Source organism: Nesoenas mayeri, assembly GCF_963082525.1.
Source record: "Nesoenas mayeri genome assembly, chromosome: 12".
Taxonomy (NCBI): domain Eukaryota; kingdom Metazoa; phylum Chordata; class Aves; order Columbiformes; family Columbidae; genus Nesoenas; species Nesoenas mayeri.
The window spans coordinates 12,573,967-12,590,273 of NC_137547.1; the positions used below are offsets into that span (position 1 = coordinate 12,573,967).

General features: G+C 42.3%; 1 protein-coding gene across 2 annotated transcripts; it reads left to right on the forward strand.

Annotated features, from left to right (window-relative positions):
- The first annotated feature begins 4,700 nt into the window (after positions 1-4,700).
- OSGIN1 (oxidative stress induced growth inhibitor 1) lies at positions 4,701-15,759 on the forward strand. 2 transcript variants are annotated; one of them, XM_080352323.1, is made up of 6 exons: positions 4,701-4,842; positions 9,069-9,174; positions 11,631-11,767; positions 12,086-12,277; positions 12,613-12,704; positions 13,371-15,759. In XM_080352323.1, exons 2-6 carry the CDS (start codon positions 9,090-9,092, stop codon positions 14,362-14,364), a joined length of 1,500 nt encoding a protein of 499 aa, XP_080208449.1. In that variant the 5' UTR covers positions 4,701-4,842; positions 9,069-9,089; the 3' UTR covers positions 14,365-15,759. The 2 variants fall into 2 exon arrangements, with proteins under 2 accessions (XP_080208449.1, XP_080208450.1); XM_080352324.1 differs by having other exon boundaries at positions 4,759-4,842; positions 9,072-9,174.
- The last annotated feature ends 548 nt before the right edge of the window (positions 15,760-16,307 follow it).

The following is a 16,307-nucleotide window of genomic DNA, read 5'->3' on the forward strand; positions in this document are numbered from 1 at the left end:
AGCGTTCTGCACTACTGCTATCTCATAGTGTATTGGGCTGCTTTACTTGCTAGGAGCATCTTTTTTGCAGGGTGTGTTTATGCAGGCTGGCTTGGTCTCTGCTAATGCTCTCCATTATTGTTCCCTTAGCCTGATTAGAGAAGATATGTGAGATCTCCCAATAAGGCATTCTTAGCATGCACAAGGGCACCCACACAAGTTTTTACTGCAGAATACCCAAATATATGACTGCATCAATGCAGACAGAGCTTCATAGCCCTCCTGGATAGTATGATTCTTACCTCCCCAGGTTTATTTCTTAACAGATGTTTTCAAGACACATTGTTGGAAGTGGCTGATGCCTCTGGACAATGAAGAGGGGTGAAAATCTTTGTTTTGGTGTCATTGTTTTAAGAAGACAACCCTCTTAGAACAGACAGAGAATGATTTCAAGGAAATAAGATGAGAGCAGAGAAAGGCAAAATGCATTGTTTTAAAATAGTTCCAGGAAAATGTAAGGTTTTGCTTTTTACTTTCGTCAAACAATTTGCCAGGTTACTAGGACTAAACCATTTCAACTGTTTCTCTGGGAGGTCAATGTTCCTTTGAATAAAGAATAGTTGCAGTGAACCTTCACTTCTCTCCCCTTGGACCCAGCTGCCTAAACACTGAAAAAAAGAAGTATGAACATGGGACAGATATGGCCTTGACAGGGACATGGGAAAGTAGGACACGTGCACTGTGCCAAATCTTTCTTTAGAGGAAACCATGTGAAAGCACAAGCACATGTAGGAAGTCACAAGTATAACTGGGAGCAGAACTGCATCTCACACTTGCAGAGTTACCTAAGCTGCTTTTTCTAGCAGAGCAAGTAACGTACTTCAGAGATCCAGCTGCTGACAGATGTGGTGTGGCCACGTGCATCTTCTGATTTGGAGGACATCTGCAGGGAGCAACTTGCTGATGTGGGTCCAGGCTATGCTGCCAGTGACAAATGTGTTTGGGTTTTTTTCAGTTGAAGCATAAAGAAACCAGATAAAATGTTTCAGTATTGGACGTCAAATCATTTATTTTCATTAAATATGTGGGTTCTAGTTTTAGTAGATAAGCTAACATACAGTTTTGTAAGTGCAAGTTTTCCTGTGTGAAAAAGGTGGAGATGCTTTTGGCGGTAGCAGAGTGAAGCTGGATTTCAGGTGCTACATGGAAATCATATAGAACTGAAATACTTGGTCAGGTCTTGTAGTGGTTGAGTTTGAGATTCGGCCTTAGACTAATTGATCTGCACTGGAAGGGTGGGTGAAGCACTTAATATTCCCTTAGACGGAAAACATGTAGAACTTTATATTTTTGGTTTGCCATAACTGAAAGAAACACCGAAGCATCAAAGCAGTACTGTGGCCAATGGAGGATCACACTGAGAGTGTTACTCTAATTACGGAAAACCAGCAGAACATGAAGTTCTAATGTGTGAAACAATGTAGTATGTCACGATGATTCGGCACAATTTGGGTAGGCTTAAGTCCGGCTAGAGGGGAGGGTGGATGCTGAAGAGGTGCTGTGAGAAGTGTTCTGCCAGGAGTTGTCAGCAGCAAAGGCAGTAGCGATCAATTCTGACACCAGAGGGATGCTACTCCTTAAGCTCCCCCAAATCTGGAGATGGCAGAATCAGGGCTGACAGGTTGTGTGAGTAGGGCATGGATGGGTGGAACTTAATGGCCTCAGGTGAAAAGTCAATCAGTAACAAGGAAATTTCTTTCACTAGGGAATGGTTCAGGTGCAAAATGCTGCCCCAGAACAGTGCTATAGCTCTGTCCATGCTTCCTGGCATATTCTTCAAATTTTACCTTGGTAAAACATAGCATCAGCTTGTTGGAGTTCTGAGAACTATATCGTGCTGACGTAAAGGGAAACAAACTGACCTTGTCATCAAATGCACCCAGGGTCGCTGATACTGTGAACTGCGGAGTGTGACTTGGAGGCGGAATGAAAGACCACCAGTGAAGTCTGCCCCTCTGTTCTGCAGGCCAGAACCTTCTCAGGTGGGGACTGACGAGTGGTGCAGTGTTTTGAATTCCTCCCTACACACTGACAGTGGAAGATTTGCCTAGTTACCATTATATTATATGCAAGGCTCGTTCATAAAAAAAGCAAATGCAGTGCTCTAGCCCTCTGTGCAGTGTTTTTGCAAGTACAGAAAAATATAGAATAGTTCCTTGACACTATCTGAAGGCAATTCTTAAAGTAATGAGTCTCATTAAAAAACAAACAAACAAAAACAACAAAACAAAAAACTTCAAGAAATAAGCTTTTCATGAGCTGCTGCATAAGTTATTTTGCTTTTGCTGTATCTTTTGGTGATGGCTTGCTAATCTAGCTAAGAATATGTTTTCTGGATAATGTCCATTATAAGCAAAGCTTTACTATTTCATTTTTAAAAGGAAAAATCTAAAGTATAAAGGAGAAACCCTTGCAAATAATTCATTTTATTGACAGTTTCCACTTAAGTCTGACAAATCTGTTTGTACCCTGTGTGACAGAGATGTGGATTCCTCAGATCTCAGCTGGATTGTACTGCAATACATCTCAATGAATGAGCCAACAGACTAGTGGTTTAGAAGTTTTTTCTGTGAAAATCTGAAGCCCTCTAAAGATCCTTAAATCTTTGCACCAATAAAATGTTTTTGTCCATTTGTGCAAAGAAATAAATTAGTATTGTTAGTTGCACACTCTGACAACCACCAAAAGGGTTAGTGCAGAGTCATGCTGGAAATCTCTATGCAAGCTTTTTATTTGGGCAATTAACTAATCTGAATGATACTGGTTGCAATAAATCAGGAAGAAAATAGAACTGAATTTCATCAATTTGCAGGTCAAAGGCTGGCTGCCAGGCCAAGTGCAGATTGCACAACTGCTTCCTCTTCTGGAAAGTTTGTGCAGACGAGTTGTTGGGCTGAATTATTTGTTTCCAGATAAGGTACACAAGGCGAAACAGTGACATTGATTTATAATCCATGTCATGTATCTGGGATATCTATAAAAACAAAACCTCCAAATTGCTGTATTCAATGGTCTTATAGTACAAGCAAATAAAGGACAGTGGGTTATTGTTGTACATAAACATTTTCCTATAAAGATTTGTACAATGTGCAAAATATGATAGAGCTTGTGGTTTTGGAAAGACATATTGGCTTTATTTGCAGAGGTAATAGAGATTCTAGTTTTCCAAATTCTAGTGGGAAATGGAGAGGATCTCCACTTCTTGTACATAGAAGACAGCTTTATTTCTGCAGGTTTGCACACATAGGAAGTATTCCTGATTTTACTGCTGATAAAGCCTGCCAAACCATCATATGGTTTCCTCTTTTATTATGCTATGAGCAAGTATGGACTCGAACATCTTTTGACATGCAACACTGCTGTAATGTACTGCAGATAGTTTTTGAAAAACATAGTAACAAGACAGTCTTAAATCATGTAGCCAAACAAATCCCTTAGTTTCTCTGGAAGTTTAATTTTTCCTTGACTGATATGGATACATTTTCCACCTGCCAATAAATATCTGGATAATGCATATAAAAGGCTTCGTTCCTGCCACCACCACCAAACAAAACAAACCAGCCCACCACACAACAAATAGTATGAGTTACACAAGAGCTCCGGGCAAATGCTACTTTGGATAAAGGCCCAGACGACTTGAAAGAGACCTTAGAAAAACCACCTCTCAGCCTGACAAGTATTTACTGAATCAGATTTTCAGAGGGACCACTCTTAGTTAAATTTTAAGTAAAACAATGGCTTTGTATTTATTAAAACAATTTATTTTGGTGGAATTAAACTAGATTATGAACTATCCTACTTTGTGGATTGTAGGAGTATAGAATTCCTTCTCATAAACTGTTTTTTATATCACATGGTTAAAACTATACATCTTAACTGGATATCAGCAGTCATCCTGATTCCCTGGAGATTGTAGTTTCAAAATAGATGGGCTCAGAGACTAAAATATGCCACACTTACTACTCAAACTGAACACTTTGGCAGAAATTCATTTCATTTGCTAAGGGCACTTTAAATTTAGCAAACTTGATTGATTACTGGATTGAGTAAGATACCTTGGATTAAAATCCTGGTATGTTGTAAATTTTACAGGAAGTAGTCTGACTCACTCATTTTACTGATACTGTGGAACAGGTTTATGGGACTTAATCTCACTGAAGAAAAACAAGAAATAAATTGAAGCCTATGTTTTCAGGCCCACTATGTCGATGATATAATAATAGGGTGAAACTGAAACTACAAATTGTCCAAGGTAGGAAGAAAGTCCTTACATTTTCTTGTCCTTTTGTGGCCAAAAAGATCGCTAGTTTTAAAACAAGCACCCAGTGCTATCCTATAACTTTTATTCCTACTTGTAACTAGCAGTTTTTCTTTGGAATACAGAGGGAAAAAAAGAACAGTTCTGCCACAGAAAGCATTGCATTTTATGAAAGTGTTGGGTTTTAATTTGCTCTGGGTGTTAAAACAGAAGATATTTGTTCAATGCGGGCATTCTGCCATGCACGGCTGCCACCAGCCTGCTTTTGCTGTACTCGTGCAGTCAGCTGAGCATTGCTAAGGACCATCGCTACATCATTCATTCAGAAGCTGGGAAGGGAAATATTCCTGCTGACTCACGCTGATGAATATTTTCCTCGCTCCGCCTCCATTCATTTCAGCTCCTCCTCTCAGAGCTGGTAGCCTACTATATTTAAACAGCTCTCTTGGAGCAGAGGCAGATTGAAGGCTGTGGTTTGGTTGGCTTTCTTGGCTGTACAGGCATTTTCATAAAGATCTCTCTTCTCGTCGGACCTGCTGCTGAAGGTAAGAAGGCTAGAAGTAAATGTGGAGAGCTCTGTCTGGCATACTGTAACATTGCCTTCTGAATATCACAGGGGTGGTTTTAGAATGGTATTATTTTTATGTACCATTAAGGTGAATTTTTTTCTACTTGAGTTGTGTTTGTGGGGTAACTGGCCTGGCATGTAAGGGTGATAATCCAAGCTGGAGGAGTGTGGGGGGGAACCAAACTTCTCAAACTCGTAGGCAGGTATAAAATGTAAAAGATACTGAGATTTCTGTTTTTTAAAAGCACTAATGAATTAAATTTTTAATGCTGCTGGTGAAATGAATGGGTTGATGTAGAAACTGAAGAAACCTGTTGCATTTGTGTTAGCGTTGTCCTTACTTTAACCTGACTGTCATAGTAGCTCTCTCAGTCTCTTTCATTATTTATATGTCCTGACTGCACTGCTCTGGAGCTCTCCCCATGTGCTGTAGAGGCCACACTTGGTGGTCCTTACTTGAGCAGAAGTCTAATTGATGTTATAGGGAGTGCTGCTTGCATATGGCTGAGGTAACTTGGCTTTTATTTCTGTTAAAGGTCATTTAGTGTCGTTGTCTTGCTAAATGTGTCTTTGCTTTTTCTTTTACTCACTTTAAAATCTGTTTCAGTTGTGCAGCCTGGAACTACTAGGGGCCACGCTGACCAACTTTATGTGAGTTATAGTCCCTTCAGGCTTAGGGCTGTGTCAGGAAGGTATGCAGCGTTTGGCCCAGAACGAGCTGGGTGCTTTTCCCAGCCAGAACAATTATGTAACATCACATAGATGCTGAAATGCTTTGGAAACAGCAAATTGTGGAGCTTGCAGCTTGCTCCCAAATGAAGAGGAAAGAGGCACCCATTTAAAGTAGGAAGCCTAAAGCAGGAGCTGAAATGGGGTCAGTGTCACTAAGCTGACTGAATGTGAGTGTCCAGCAGCCTATTCTACATAAAAGGATGGTGAGAAGAGCAGTCTTGGGTTTCTTGCTAGCTCAGACTTTCTCTTGCTGCCAACTAGTTCTGTATAGACTTGAAATGAACTTCAGTGTCCTGTATGCTTTCCAATAGCCTCTGCAAGAACAGACTTTCATCTGCCACACTGTATTAGCTGTACAGGTTATCAAGGTATATGTGGTCCCTTGATTCTAAGACTGAAAAAAAAAAAGAGTAATCCACCTTGTCTTCTAATGCAAGGAAAAGCAAGCGTTTGACCTGAAACTGAAATGCCTGGGATGCTCTGAGCTCAGTTTTACCCCCAAAAGTCAAACTCTTAGTCTACAGGATGGGAATAGCTATATACAGGTTTAGCATCTGGTTCACTTTCTACTTAAAAAATAATTATTAACTGTGAATTATGGAGATGGCAGCTATAGGATGTCGGTGGGACTTCTCCCATTTGTACTACTGACATGCTAGGATAAACAGTAGCATCTCTGGTGGTTAATCTTGTGTTAATAGAATTGTCCAGTGTCAAAACTTCAGGAAACAAAGCACATATCATTAAAATGGTCATGATGGGGTTTTGTGAACCCAGATCCTGAATAAAACTATGGCTAAAAATGGTCATGTATGTGCATGGATCTAGTAGTTTCATCAGAATAACAATTGTGCTCCTCGAGGCATTAGAGTTTGGTTTAATTCCAGCAAATGGTCCTTTTCCATGTGCCAGAAGGTGCAGAATGGAGGAGGAGGGTCAAATGAGGCGAAGGCTATCGCTGAGCCTGCAGCTGCTGGCTTTGCTCTATTGGGGGGGTTGGGTGGCATCATGCGATGGCCAGGAGCCAAGGCATCTTTCCCCTAGAGCAAACAGGGCTGCCAGGCTTTCTTCTGTCTTGCGCCTTTTTTTGTCCCCTTCAGGCTGCTCCAGAAAAATGCTGGCACACATGGCATGACTTTGCACCCAAGTCTTACAAATGGGCTTGCAGGCTTGTTATTTAATATTCTGGCTTTGCTGCTATCCTGGAACTGTTACCATGTGTTGTAGGGGGTTGGTTCAGCAGTCCTTGCTTCCAGCAAAGATCCCACTGATGGCGCTGACATACCACTGTCTACAGAGTGTGTACGGTGTTTCTGTGCATGCTGCTGCAGACTGCTACAGAACAGAAACCTGGAAGATTGCTTCCAGAGATTTTGCTTCCTTCCTCCAGAATCCCAATAGTTTCCCAGAAATAAGGTGTGCACTCTGTTACGAAAAATTAGTAAGAGCTTCCCTCCTTGTGTAGTACAGCCATGGAGAGGAATTTATTTGTTACCATAGAGAAGAAACCTCTGCTAGCTTTCAGATAGGTACTGTGGTTTAGCTGGTTTGAAGCAATACCTTACTGGTCACACCAGTGCACTGTTCTTTCGGTGTCTCTGGCCATCCGAGGTGCTAGTGCTGAATTCTACCAGTTGCAACTCTAGAGCTTTGCGGTAGGGAATTATTTGGGGCTGAACTTACACAACAATCTGCTGGAAGGTGGTGCGGGTTTTGGTTCATGTGGCAGAACTTACATAAAAGGCTGAGGAAACACTTGGGTAGCTGCAGCTGCCTTGGTTGGGTTAAATCTGCCTTTAGAGGCTGGTGTGTGTCTCAGTATGAACACAACACAGGGACATGCTCATCTGTAGTGTGTACATCTACCTTGGAACCTCAGTTTCCTTGGAATTCAACTCTCTTTGAAGCTAGATGCTTGAAAAGACTTAAATTAGAAAGCATGACTATTATGTATTTTAAATGGTTCTTGCCCTGTCAGGCAAAATGCATCAGAGTCTTAGACTAATGCTTAGTTAAGTGGTAATGGGCAACCAATAACAGTTAGTAAACTGTGATCCAAAAATTGGACAAAGCAGTTGGTTTTGAATTCAACTTGTAACCCTTGTTGTGTGCCTCTACACGTGGATGAGCCCTGTTCTCTTGGAAAAGCTCTTAGACAGAGCCCAGCAATGGCTGTATATGGGTGTATATGAGAATTGTCATATCTTTGCAGGCAAATGCACTTACAGGATGTATTCTGAAGCCTGAGACCCTGCAAATCCTAAATTAGCCCGTGGTTTTCTGGCTGCTCATTCAATCACCGGGGTCTTATCGCAGTACTGTAGTTGCTGGAGATGTAAATGTCAGACTTAAAGCGGAGCATTACGCTTCTGGGATGACATTTGCCACAATACCTGTGTCAAAGGCAGTGATGTGCCAACACTTATGGGAGTGTGCAGTGTGCTTGCCAAAGATCTTTCTGCGCTTGAAAAGGGTGTGGAGAGCATGCCCCACTGAACAGAGTCGTGCCATTCTGTGAATTTTTACTTAGCTTTCCAAAACAAGAGTAATCTTTGTAGAAAAGACTGTGTTCTCTGTAGAAGAGCTTAAAAGCTTATGCCAAATTTTGAAAATTTCACTTTTGCTGGGCAGCAGGGCAGGGAGAAAGCTTTTTAACTTCTCCGTATTAGTGACAGTATGGTTGAATTCCGTAGAAAACTAGAGAAGTCATTATTTGACATAATAGGATTCTGCCAGGCTTGGCAAAAAACTTTATTCACTGTTCATTGAATACCTGCCCAACAAACAGATGAGTTTTGTATATTCCTCTCTAATGACTAGTCTCCAAGGTGATAAATTTGTTGTATATTTTGTTTAAAGACTTGCTGTTTACTTGTTCAGACCTAGAACTCTTCATTTTCTGGAAGATTAAGAAAGAAGGTGCAGGAACTAAACTAACACTTATCGAAAAACTCTTTAGTGGTAGAATGGTACATGGTTGAAAATGCAGCCAAGAGACTTCTAGTCTTTGAGCAGAAAACTTGAGTGAGGCTTGCTCTACTTATTAATAAATGCACAAGTTCCCTTGAAAAGTACAGGGTGTTCATGAATGGATTTGTGATAATTATGGCAACAATATTTTTCTACACAGTATGGGCAGAAGTGAAGTTTTCTTTAACAAGCTGCAGCACATCAGTTACTGCAGTCAGAGGTTACTGAAATTGCCATCTGTTCTGGAGGGCCTGGAATTTGTGTGTGGAAAAGAAAGATAAGGATCCTCTCTTTTTTTATGGTATAATCAGGGAATCATCCTTTGGTTTTGGGGGCAAGAGAAGAAAAAGATAAGCAGGCCTGTCCTGAGTATGGAAGTGTAATATGAAGGTCTGCAATGCAAGGATAATAATTTAGATCAACCTGGGTTTGTGGGCTAGAGAAAGTAATGTGTTTTGCCAACCCCCCTGCCCCAAATAATTCAAAACTTATTTGTTTTAGCAGGTAGACTCCAGGATCCAAATGCTTCCAGACAGGAAGACGTGTGCATTATTGAACAGATTCCAAAATAAGAGGAGGTTCAAGCCAGTGCCTGTCGTGATCATAGGTGAGTTTTCTCCTGCCAGCACTTCTCTCTAGTGCTGTCATTGCTTTGGACTTGCTGTCTTCAGCTCTTGTTCTAAGTGTGCTTACTCAAACCAGAAATGCCTGGCCACTGTTTCTGCATCCTTTCCCTGACAGTCAGACTTTCGGTAGTACTAGGAGAAAGACCACTAAGAGTTGTGGGAAGTAGAGGACCGGGTTTTTGACAAACTAAATCACACACTTTTTTTTAATATCAAAATTGGTAACTTTCTGGACATCCGTTCAGTGGGACCTGTGTTTTTCCTTTTTTTTTTTAATTTCCTTTGGATACCTTGAAGGGTTTGAAATGTTTTCATTGCAATAGTTAATCAACTTGCTGTGAAGTAATTATCTGTACTGCTTGACTTGGAGGTAGGTTTGTGTGATCTTTTTTCCTAGTTTTGTGTTCAGAAAGTGCTTCAGATGCTGTTAAAGTTTCTGGAAATTTTTCGTATATTTTTAAAAATACAAGTCAGCTACAGATTATATAGCAAACAGGTTATATACTAACTGTCTTGTCTCCATTGCAAGAGTGGAGCTTTGTAATGCAAGGTGATTCCTGGAGCAAAGAAGTGGTGATGTCAGTGCCTTCCCCTCTGTGACCGACCATGAGTTGTTCTCGAGTGCAGGTGTTGGACACTTTTCTGAGCATGTGTTTAAGTGCCTTACAGGGCTGGGTTCCTTCCTTATCTGTCATCTAATTTATAGCCCCCAAGAGAGCATAGTCCAAAATTAGTGCATCACATAAATCACACTTAATCTTCACTAACAGCAAGTTTGACAAGGGCACCACTACCAGTAGTTCTAGTCCAACAGTGACTTTGTGCTGCCCAGTTGTACAAGTCTTTAAGTGGGAGGTAGCATATTTTGGTACACCCCTAGTGTGCCTAAAGAGTGTAGAGATGTCACTGAGGGCTCAGAAGCACCAGTGTGAAGGTGTGCACTCTGAGGAGGCTGGTGGGCTGCAGCAGCTCAGCTGTTCCACTGCAGCTGGACACTGCACGCAGGTTCCAGCTGCTTCCCAGGCCCTGCTCCAGGAAGGCTGTGGACTCTGCTGTGCTGGCAGCCTCCTGAAAGCAGTTGCATTCTAGAACAGTTTGAGCCCTAGAGGCAGCTGGGCTTGTGACCATCCATATGAAACTTAGATGTAGCTCAGAATAAGTCCTCTGTGTGTGTTGCTGAGCAAGCACTTAAATGATTAAGTTTAGCTTAGGTGCCTCCTTGTACTTCCTAAAGCAAAGGAGTAAGCCAGAAGGTGTTACATTTTACTATAGCTGCAGTTTAGTTTGCTTTTAATTTCTGTTACTCTTGGGTTTAGATAACTTTCCTGCAAGTGGAATATTCCAGACACTGATCTGCAGCATCTGGTCCTTGCTCAGCACAGCAGACTTTGTTCCCAGCTGCAGCGCATACTGCCCTTCATACAGCTCAGCTCGCTGTGGGCGTTACAGCCTGAGGTTCCCTCTATCTCAGATCCCCAAGAAGCAGCTTTTGCTCCAGTCGCTCACGCGTACAGCACTGGCACTATGTCAACACAGTCTGCTGTGTCACTTCAGTCTCCTCCCCTACATCGTCACCGCATTATGTAATGGTGGTTGGTCCCATCCTAGTGGGCAGCAAAGCCTGAGCAGCCTGAGAAGTTGACACCTAGTTATGCCGACACTGTAAAATATTAAACAGGCTGGAGAACAGCCATGTGAAAACTTTCCACGACTACTCTCGCTGGGCTTTGAAGTCACATATATCAATTTTTTCCACTGGCTGTTGGCTGGTCAGCAGGAGGAGTCCAGTCATCCAGCAATCTGTTCAGAGGGCTGTGTTCTGGGGGGTTGTCTTGGCATGGCAGCGGGACTGTTCCCTAACACACTGCCTGGAGTGCTGTGGTGGGGCTGGTTGCCATTTGAAAGTGGCCACAAGACCTATTAGTCAAAACTGTTATTGCCAGATACCCCTTATTAGATGGGATTTCTTACTGAGCAGAGCTGTTTCCCCTTCACTTTAATAGTCACCCTGTGTTCTGGACTAATTCTGTATCCCGTGTACAATGAACTACTCTGCACCGGTGTGACATGTGCATCAAGGAGAGCTGAGGCCCCCAGTCAGTATGTGATCAGTTTCTAAACCTTTAAGTAAGTTAATGAGCAATAATTCATAAGCATGCTAGAGACTTCAGCGTTCAGGTGGCTTCTGGCTTGTTTAACCTGATGTTTTTTCAGCAAGTTCTGAAGATCTTGCAGTGCAAATAGACGCAACTGAGGAGGAGAAGGGGACATAGGAGGGTAAAATGACTTCCCCAACTCCATCCATTAGGTCAGTGGTCAATCTGGAATGGGAAGTCCGCTGTATCCACAGCAGTGTGTTATCCTTTGAATTGGTCTGGATAGTAAAACACTTCTCTACCTGTAGGAGTATAAATTCTTCTCCATTGTGTCTTTTTAGGGAATGGACCTTCAGGAATCTGTCTCTCATATTTGCTGTCAGGCTATACCCCTTACTTGAAAAGAGAGGCTGTTCATCCTCATCCCATTCTTCAGAGGAAACTGGAAGAGGCACCAGATGTCTCCCTTTTGGACCAGGTTTGTGTAGAGGGAAACAGTATAACATCATCTACCTCTAGGATGCTTTACTATGATAAGAGAGAACCTCATTTGAATTTTCAAAGTACACAGACAGAATGAGCCTTAAGTACTTTTTGTTGTCCATATCTCCCTTGTATGAAATGTCGTCATTGCTGCTAAGATCCTTGAGGTAGTCCTTGGGCAATGACAGGGTCTGTGTGCCAGTAAATGAGCTTCACAGAACGCCAAAGTCACTGACTAGAAATACTGGAGTAACAAGCCATCTGCTGCCTGGCAGGACATGCATTTTGAGCATCTGATTCTGCCTCTCTTTAGGATTTGGAATATCTGTCCGAAGGCTTGGAGGGACGATCCAACAGCCCTGTGGCTCTTCTGTTTGATACTCTTGAGCGTCCAGACACAGACTTTGGTGGAACAGCAGAATCTGTCCTCACTTGGTGGCATGAGCCTGACAGAGCCATCCCCCACCTGGTCCTTGGCAAAAGCGCTCCTGGAGGTGCCTGGCAGGTATGTGAATTGAAGCCTAACTGTTGAGGTCTGCATGTTGTTAGACAATCAAATGTGTTGACTGGAGAGCCAAAAGCTCCTCTAATAAGCCAGTCAGGCATGTCTGATTTCATGTGCAAACAAGCAAAAGTTTAGAAGGAAAAAAAAAGGCTTGAGAGGCTTTTATACTTCCAGTCTGTTGTTCTCTTTGGACAACATGTATGGTTTCATCCATGACAGCAGGTCAGAGGAAATCACTGGTTTAACAATCTCTGCCATATTGAAACATGACAAAATTGCATTTCATTTATTACCTTAAATGCCTAAAAGTCATTTTACTGTGTTTCTTGCTCCAGTCTATTGAGGGCTCTATGGTTACCCTGAGCAGAGGAGAATGGATGGGACTCCCGGATCTCCTGTTCAAGGACTGGCTAAAGCAAAAGAGAAGGTAAGTTATCTATGATGTCATCATTTGCAAACATCCAGAGGCTATTTGGGAACCTGGTGTTGGCTTCTTGAATGTAGCTACACATCTGTTACAGATGATTCTAGTGAGAGAAGGGACACTGTCTCACTTCCCAGTAAAACTCTGTTTTACATTCAGTGATTCAGTAAAATTGCAGTGTTGCTTGGAATGTGTCCTCAGCACCCACTGGGGAGATGGTTTGCAGTGACCATGAGTTCTGAATAAAGCTTGGGAAAGGCACGATCATCTGACTTCTCAGTCTACTGCTGCTGTCCCCAATGGCAACCATAATCGGCTCAGCTACTGTGCTGTCTCTGACGTGCTTCCGCTTTTGAGATGTATAACAGTTAAACTTTAAAAGTCCAGGAGTTAAAAATGGAATAGAAGCGAGATGGGAAGAAGGCATAAATGAGCAACCATGTTCTTAGGGGTGGAATTCATGCTACAGAAAGCTGCCTCTGACCAGGAGCTTGTGGTCCTGTGTTAGCTCTGTATACCAGGAATAACTTTGCTGAAGTTAGGGAAAGCAGATAAGTCTTCTCTGGTAGTGCCAGGATAGATGGCTCTAAGATATATTCAGTGGAACAGAAGAGAAATTCCAGTCTCTTACTTAACTGGTGCTTGACCTTTGTTTGTACTATATTACAGAGGCCTCAGAAACAATAGAGCCACAGCAGAAGACATTGCTCAATATTACCAACACTATGTGATGAAGAAAGGCTTGCAGAAGAACTTCAGATGTGGCACTGTTGTGACCTCTGTAAGGAAAGTGAGTGCAGAGGGTGTCTCCAACCACACACAGAAAGATCTGCAGGAGAATGGTGACTCACTCTGGAGCTTCAATGAGAAAAGTACAGAGGTCTTTCAGGTGGATGGATTTTTCAAAAATGTGAAAGGTGATAAAAAGCCCTTCTCTGTTTATGCAGAGAATGTGGTCTTGGCTACTGGAACATATGATAGTCCTACTTGGCTTGGGGTCAAGGGAGAGAACCTTTCCTATGTCCATCACAAGCTGTCTGCCCTAGAGGAAGCAGTGAAGAACAACAGCATTGGCATCATGTCAGATCCAGTCTTGATCATCGGTGCTGGTCTGACAGCTGCTGATGCAGTTCTTTTTGCTCACCATTGCAATATTCCAGTACTCCATGCTTTTCGGAGACGAGTCAGTGATCCAGGTCTGATTTTTAACCAGCTCCCCAAAATGATGTACCCTGAATACCACAAAGTCCATCAGATGATGAAAGAACAGACAGCTGCTTGTGCTGGGCCCTATGAACGTTACGTTAGTCTTCCTGAACATCATGTGCTGTCCTTCGGCAGTGACAAGAAATGTGTCTTTCAAGACAAAAATGGCTGCCAGAAAGTTTATAAAATTTCCATGGCTCTTGTTCTAACTGGCTCAAACCCCAGCCTCTCTTTTCTGCCAAATAATGGCATTGACTTGGCAATAGACAGTGACCAACCAGTCAATTCAAAGAGGAATCCCATAGACGTTGACCCATTCACCTATGAATGCACTCAGGAGAAAGGGCTTTATGCTCTAGGACCTCTCGCTGGAGATAACTTTGTACGATTTGTTCAGGGAGGAGCTCTGGCTGTTGCCAGCTCTCTGTTAAAGAAAGCAAACAAAAATCCGCCCTAACAAAGCAAAATCCCTGTGCAAACTGTGTCTAGATGGGTTTCTGCCGTTCTCTTAGCGAAGCAAATCATCTGATCTGTGCATCCTCAAATGTAAACTCTACTCTTGGTATTCTCCAAGGTTGTGCAGAGTTACTAAGTTCTTGCTGAGATATTTGGAAAGATTAAGCCACCAAATACAGAGTGAGTTTCAACACACAACAGTACCTTCAGTCCCTGGGGATCCAGCTCCTTTCATGCATAGCTGTGCATGAAGGCTGCAGGGGCTTTCAGTCTTGTGCCTGGAAAAGTTGGGGCCAAGATAGTGATTGCTCTTCTATGCAACACCTTCCCAGATGGCTGAAATCTGAATTGGGGAACAATCAATATTGGTTATTTCCAGGCAGCAGGCCAATAACCCTGTATCTGTCAGTGTCTTACAGTGTTTTCATGAAATAAATTAAAGCGACATTGTTTTATTTGCTCCTGTGGCTTGGCTATATGTTCTTATTAGACAAGAAATCACTGAAAGATGCTGCAGGCACCTCTCTGACACATGAAGGGGTACTCTGCAAATGAAAACTGACATAGAAACAGTTGAAACTGTATTGTCCCACTGACACCAGCAACAAGTAATATGTTATTACATGTTACTCTTTTAAATCAAGAGATTCCTGTGATGTTTTCTCCTTCTTGAGAAGGTACTGATTTACAAGCACTTGGTTTGCCTTCTTGCAGCCTTTTACTTTCACAATCCTACAATTGCCAGGGCCAGATTCTTGGCAGCTGCTCTAGAGACAGCAGAACTAAAGGGGAGCTACTGGTCTGTCATGTGGTTGCCCAGATACTGTATGGGGCTTCTGCTCCACAGAGTATTTCATAAAGATGCAATATCTTATATATTGTGTGAATTTATAATGTAATGCAATTTTTAAAGAATAGTATTTGTGTAAAAGGGAAATGGCACAGTCACTTTTTGATGGTTTTATGCTATATAAAGTAATTTTTATACTAGTTTTCTAAAATATTTTTATTGGCAAAGTATTTTGTTACAGGCTTTCAGTGAGTGTTTTGAATGAGCTGGGGTGGGTGGGAATGATGCCTTATGTTGCAAACAGCATTTTCAATGGACCTTCAGGGTCTTCCATACCTCTCACAGGAAAAGTCAGAGTCATAGCTGATCTGTTTTGATGTAAAGACAGACTCTGGTCCCTGTGCTGCACTCAAATTCACTGACATTCCAGGATGCTGTACATGTCCCTGTAAAGCTGAGTGTGTGGAGACAGTGCCTGTTTGTAAAAGAATCAGCCTGGAGTTGAGATGTAGAAGGAGCTTGTCTGTGGTGTTGCTGTATCACACTTGGATATTTTTGCCACTGACCTTGTATGACTCTTTTCAATAAAGTGATTTCAGACTTCCATCTGTGTTTGGTTTTTACATCTGACTTTGAACCTCTGACTCAGAGAAAATCTAACGAACTCTTCATCAGCTTCCAGGCAAGCACCAGGGTGTGCTTTACACCTGCTAAATCCTGTATCTTTCCCTTCCTCGGAGCACAACACTATGGGTTTGCTTTCTCTGTGTCTTCCTCTCTCCAGTAGGATGGTGAACTCTTGTAGAGTGCTTCGGCAGTGTCTGTCTCTTTTGTGAGGCTAAAACGCAATAGCGAAGGAAGCTAATTGTCAAGTGTCTTCTTGCCTAGGGGATCTTGGATGTCTGTCCTGTTACCTTCTGTCTGGGAAAAACCCCAAATTGGGGCCTATTCCAGTAAGTCAATAAGACAGTTTGGATCAGAAGGGACAGCTGAAGTTCTCTGGTCCAACCCCACTAAAACAGGGCAAGCTTTGAAGTTAGACCTGGTCGCTCAGTACCTTGTCAGAGAAGGCTTTGAGTATCTTCCATGATGGAGGTTGCACTATCAATATTTGGTTGTCCCATTCAACATTTGACCACCTTTGTTGAGAAAAG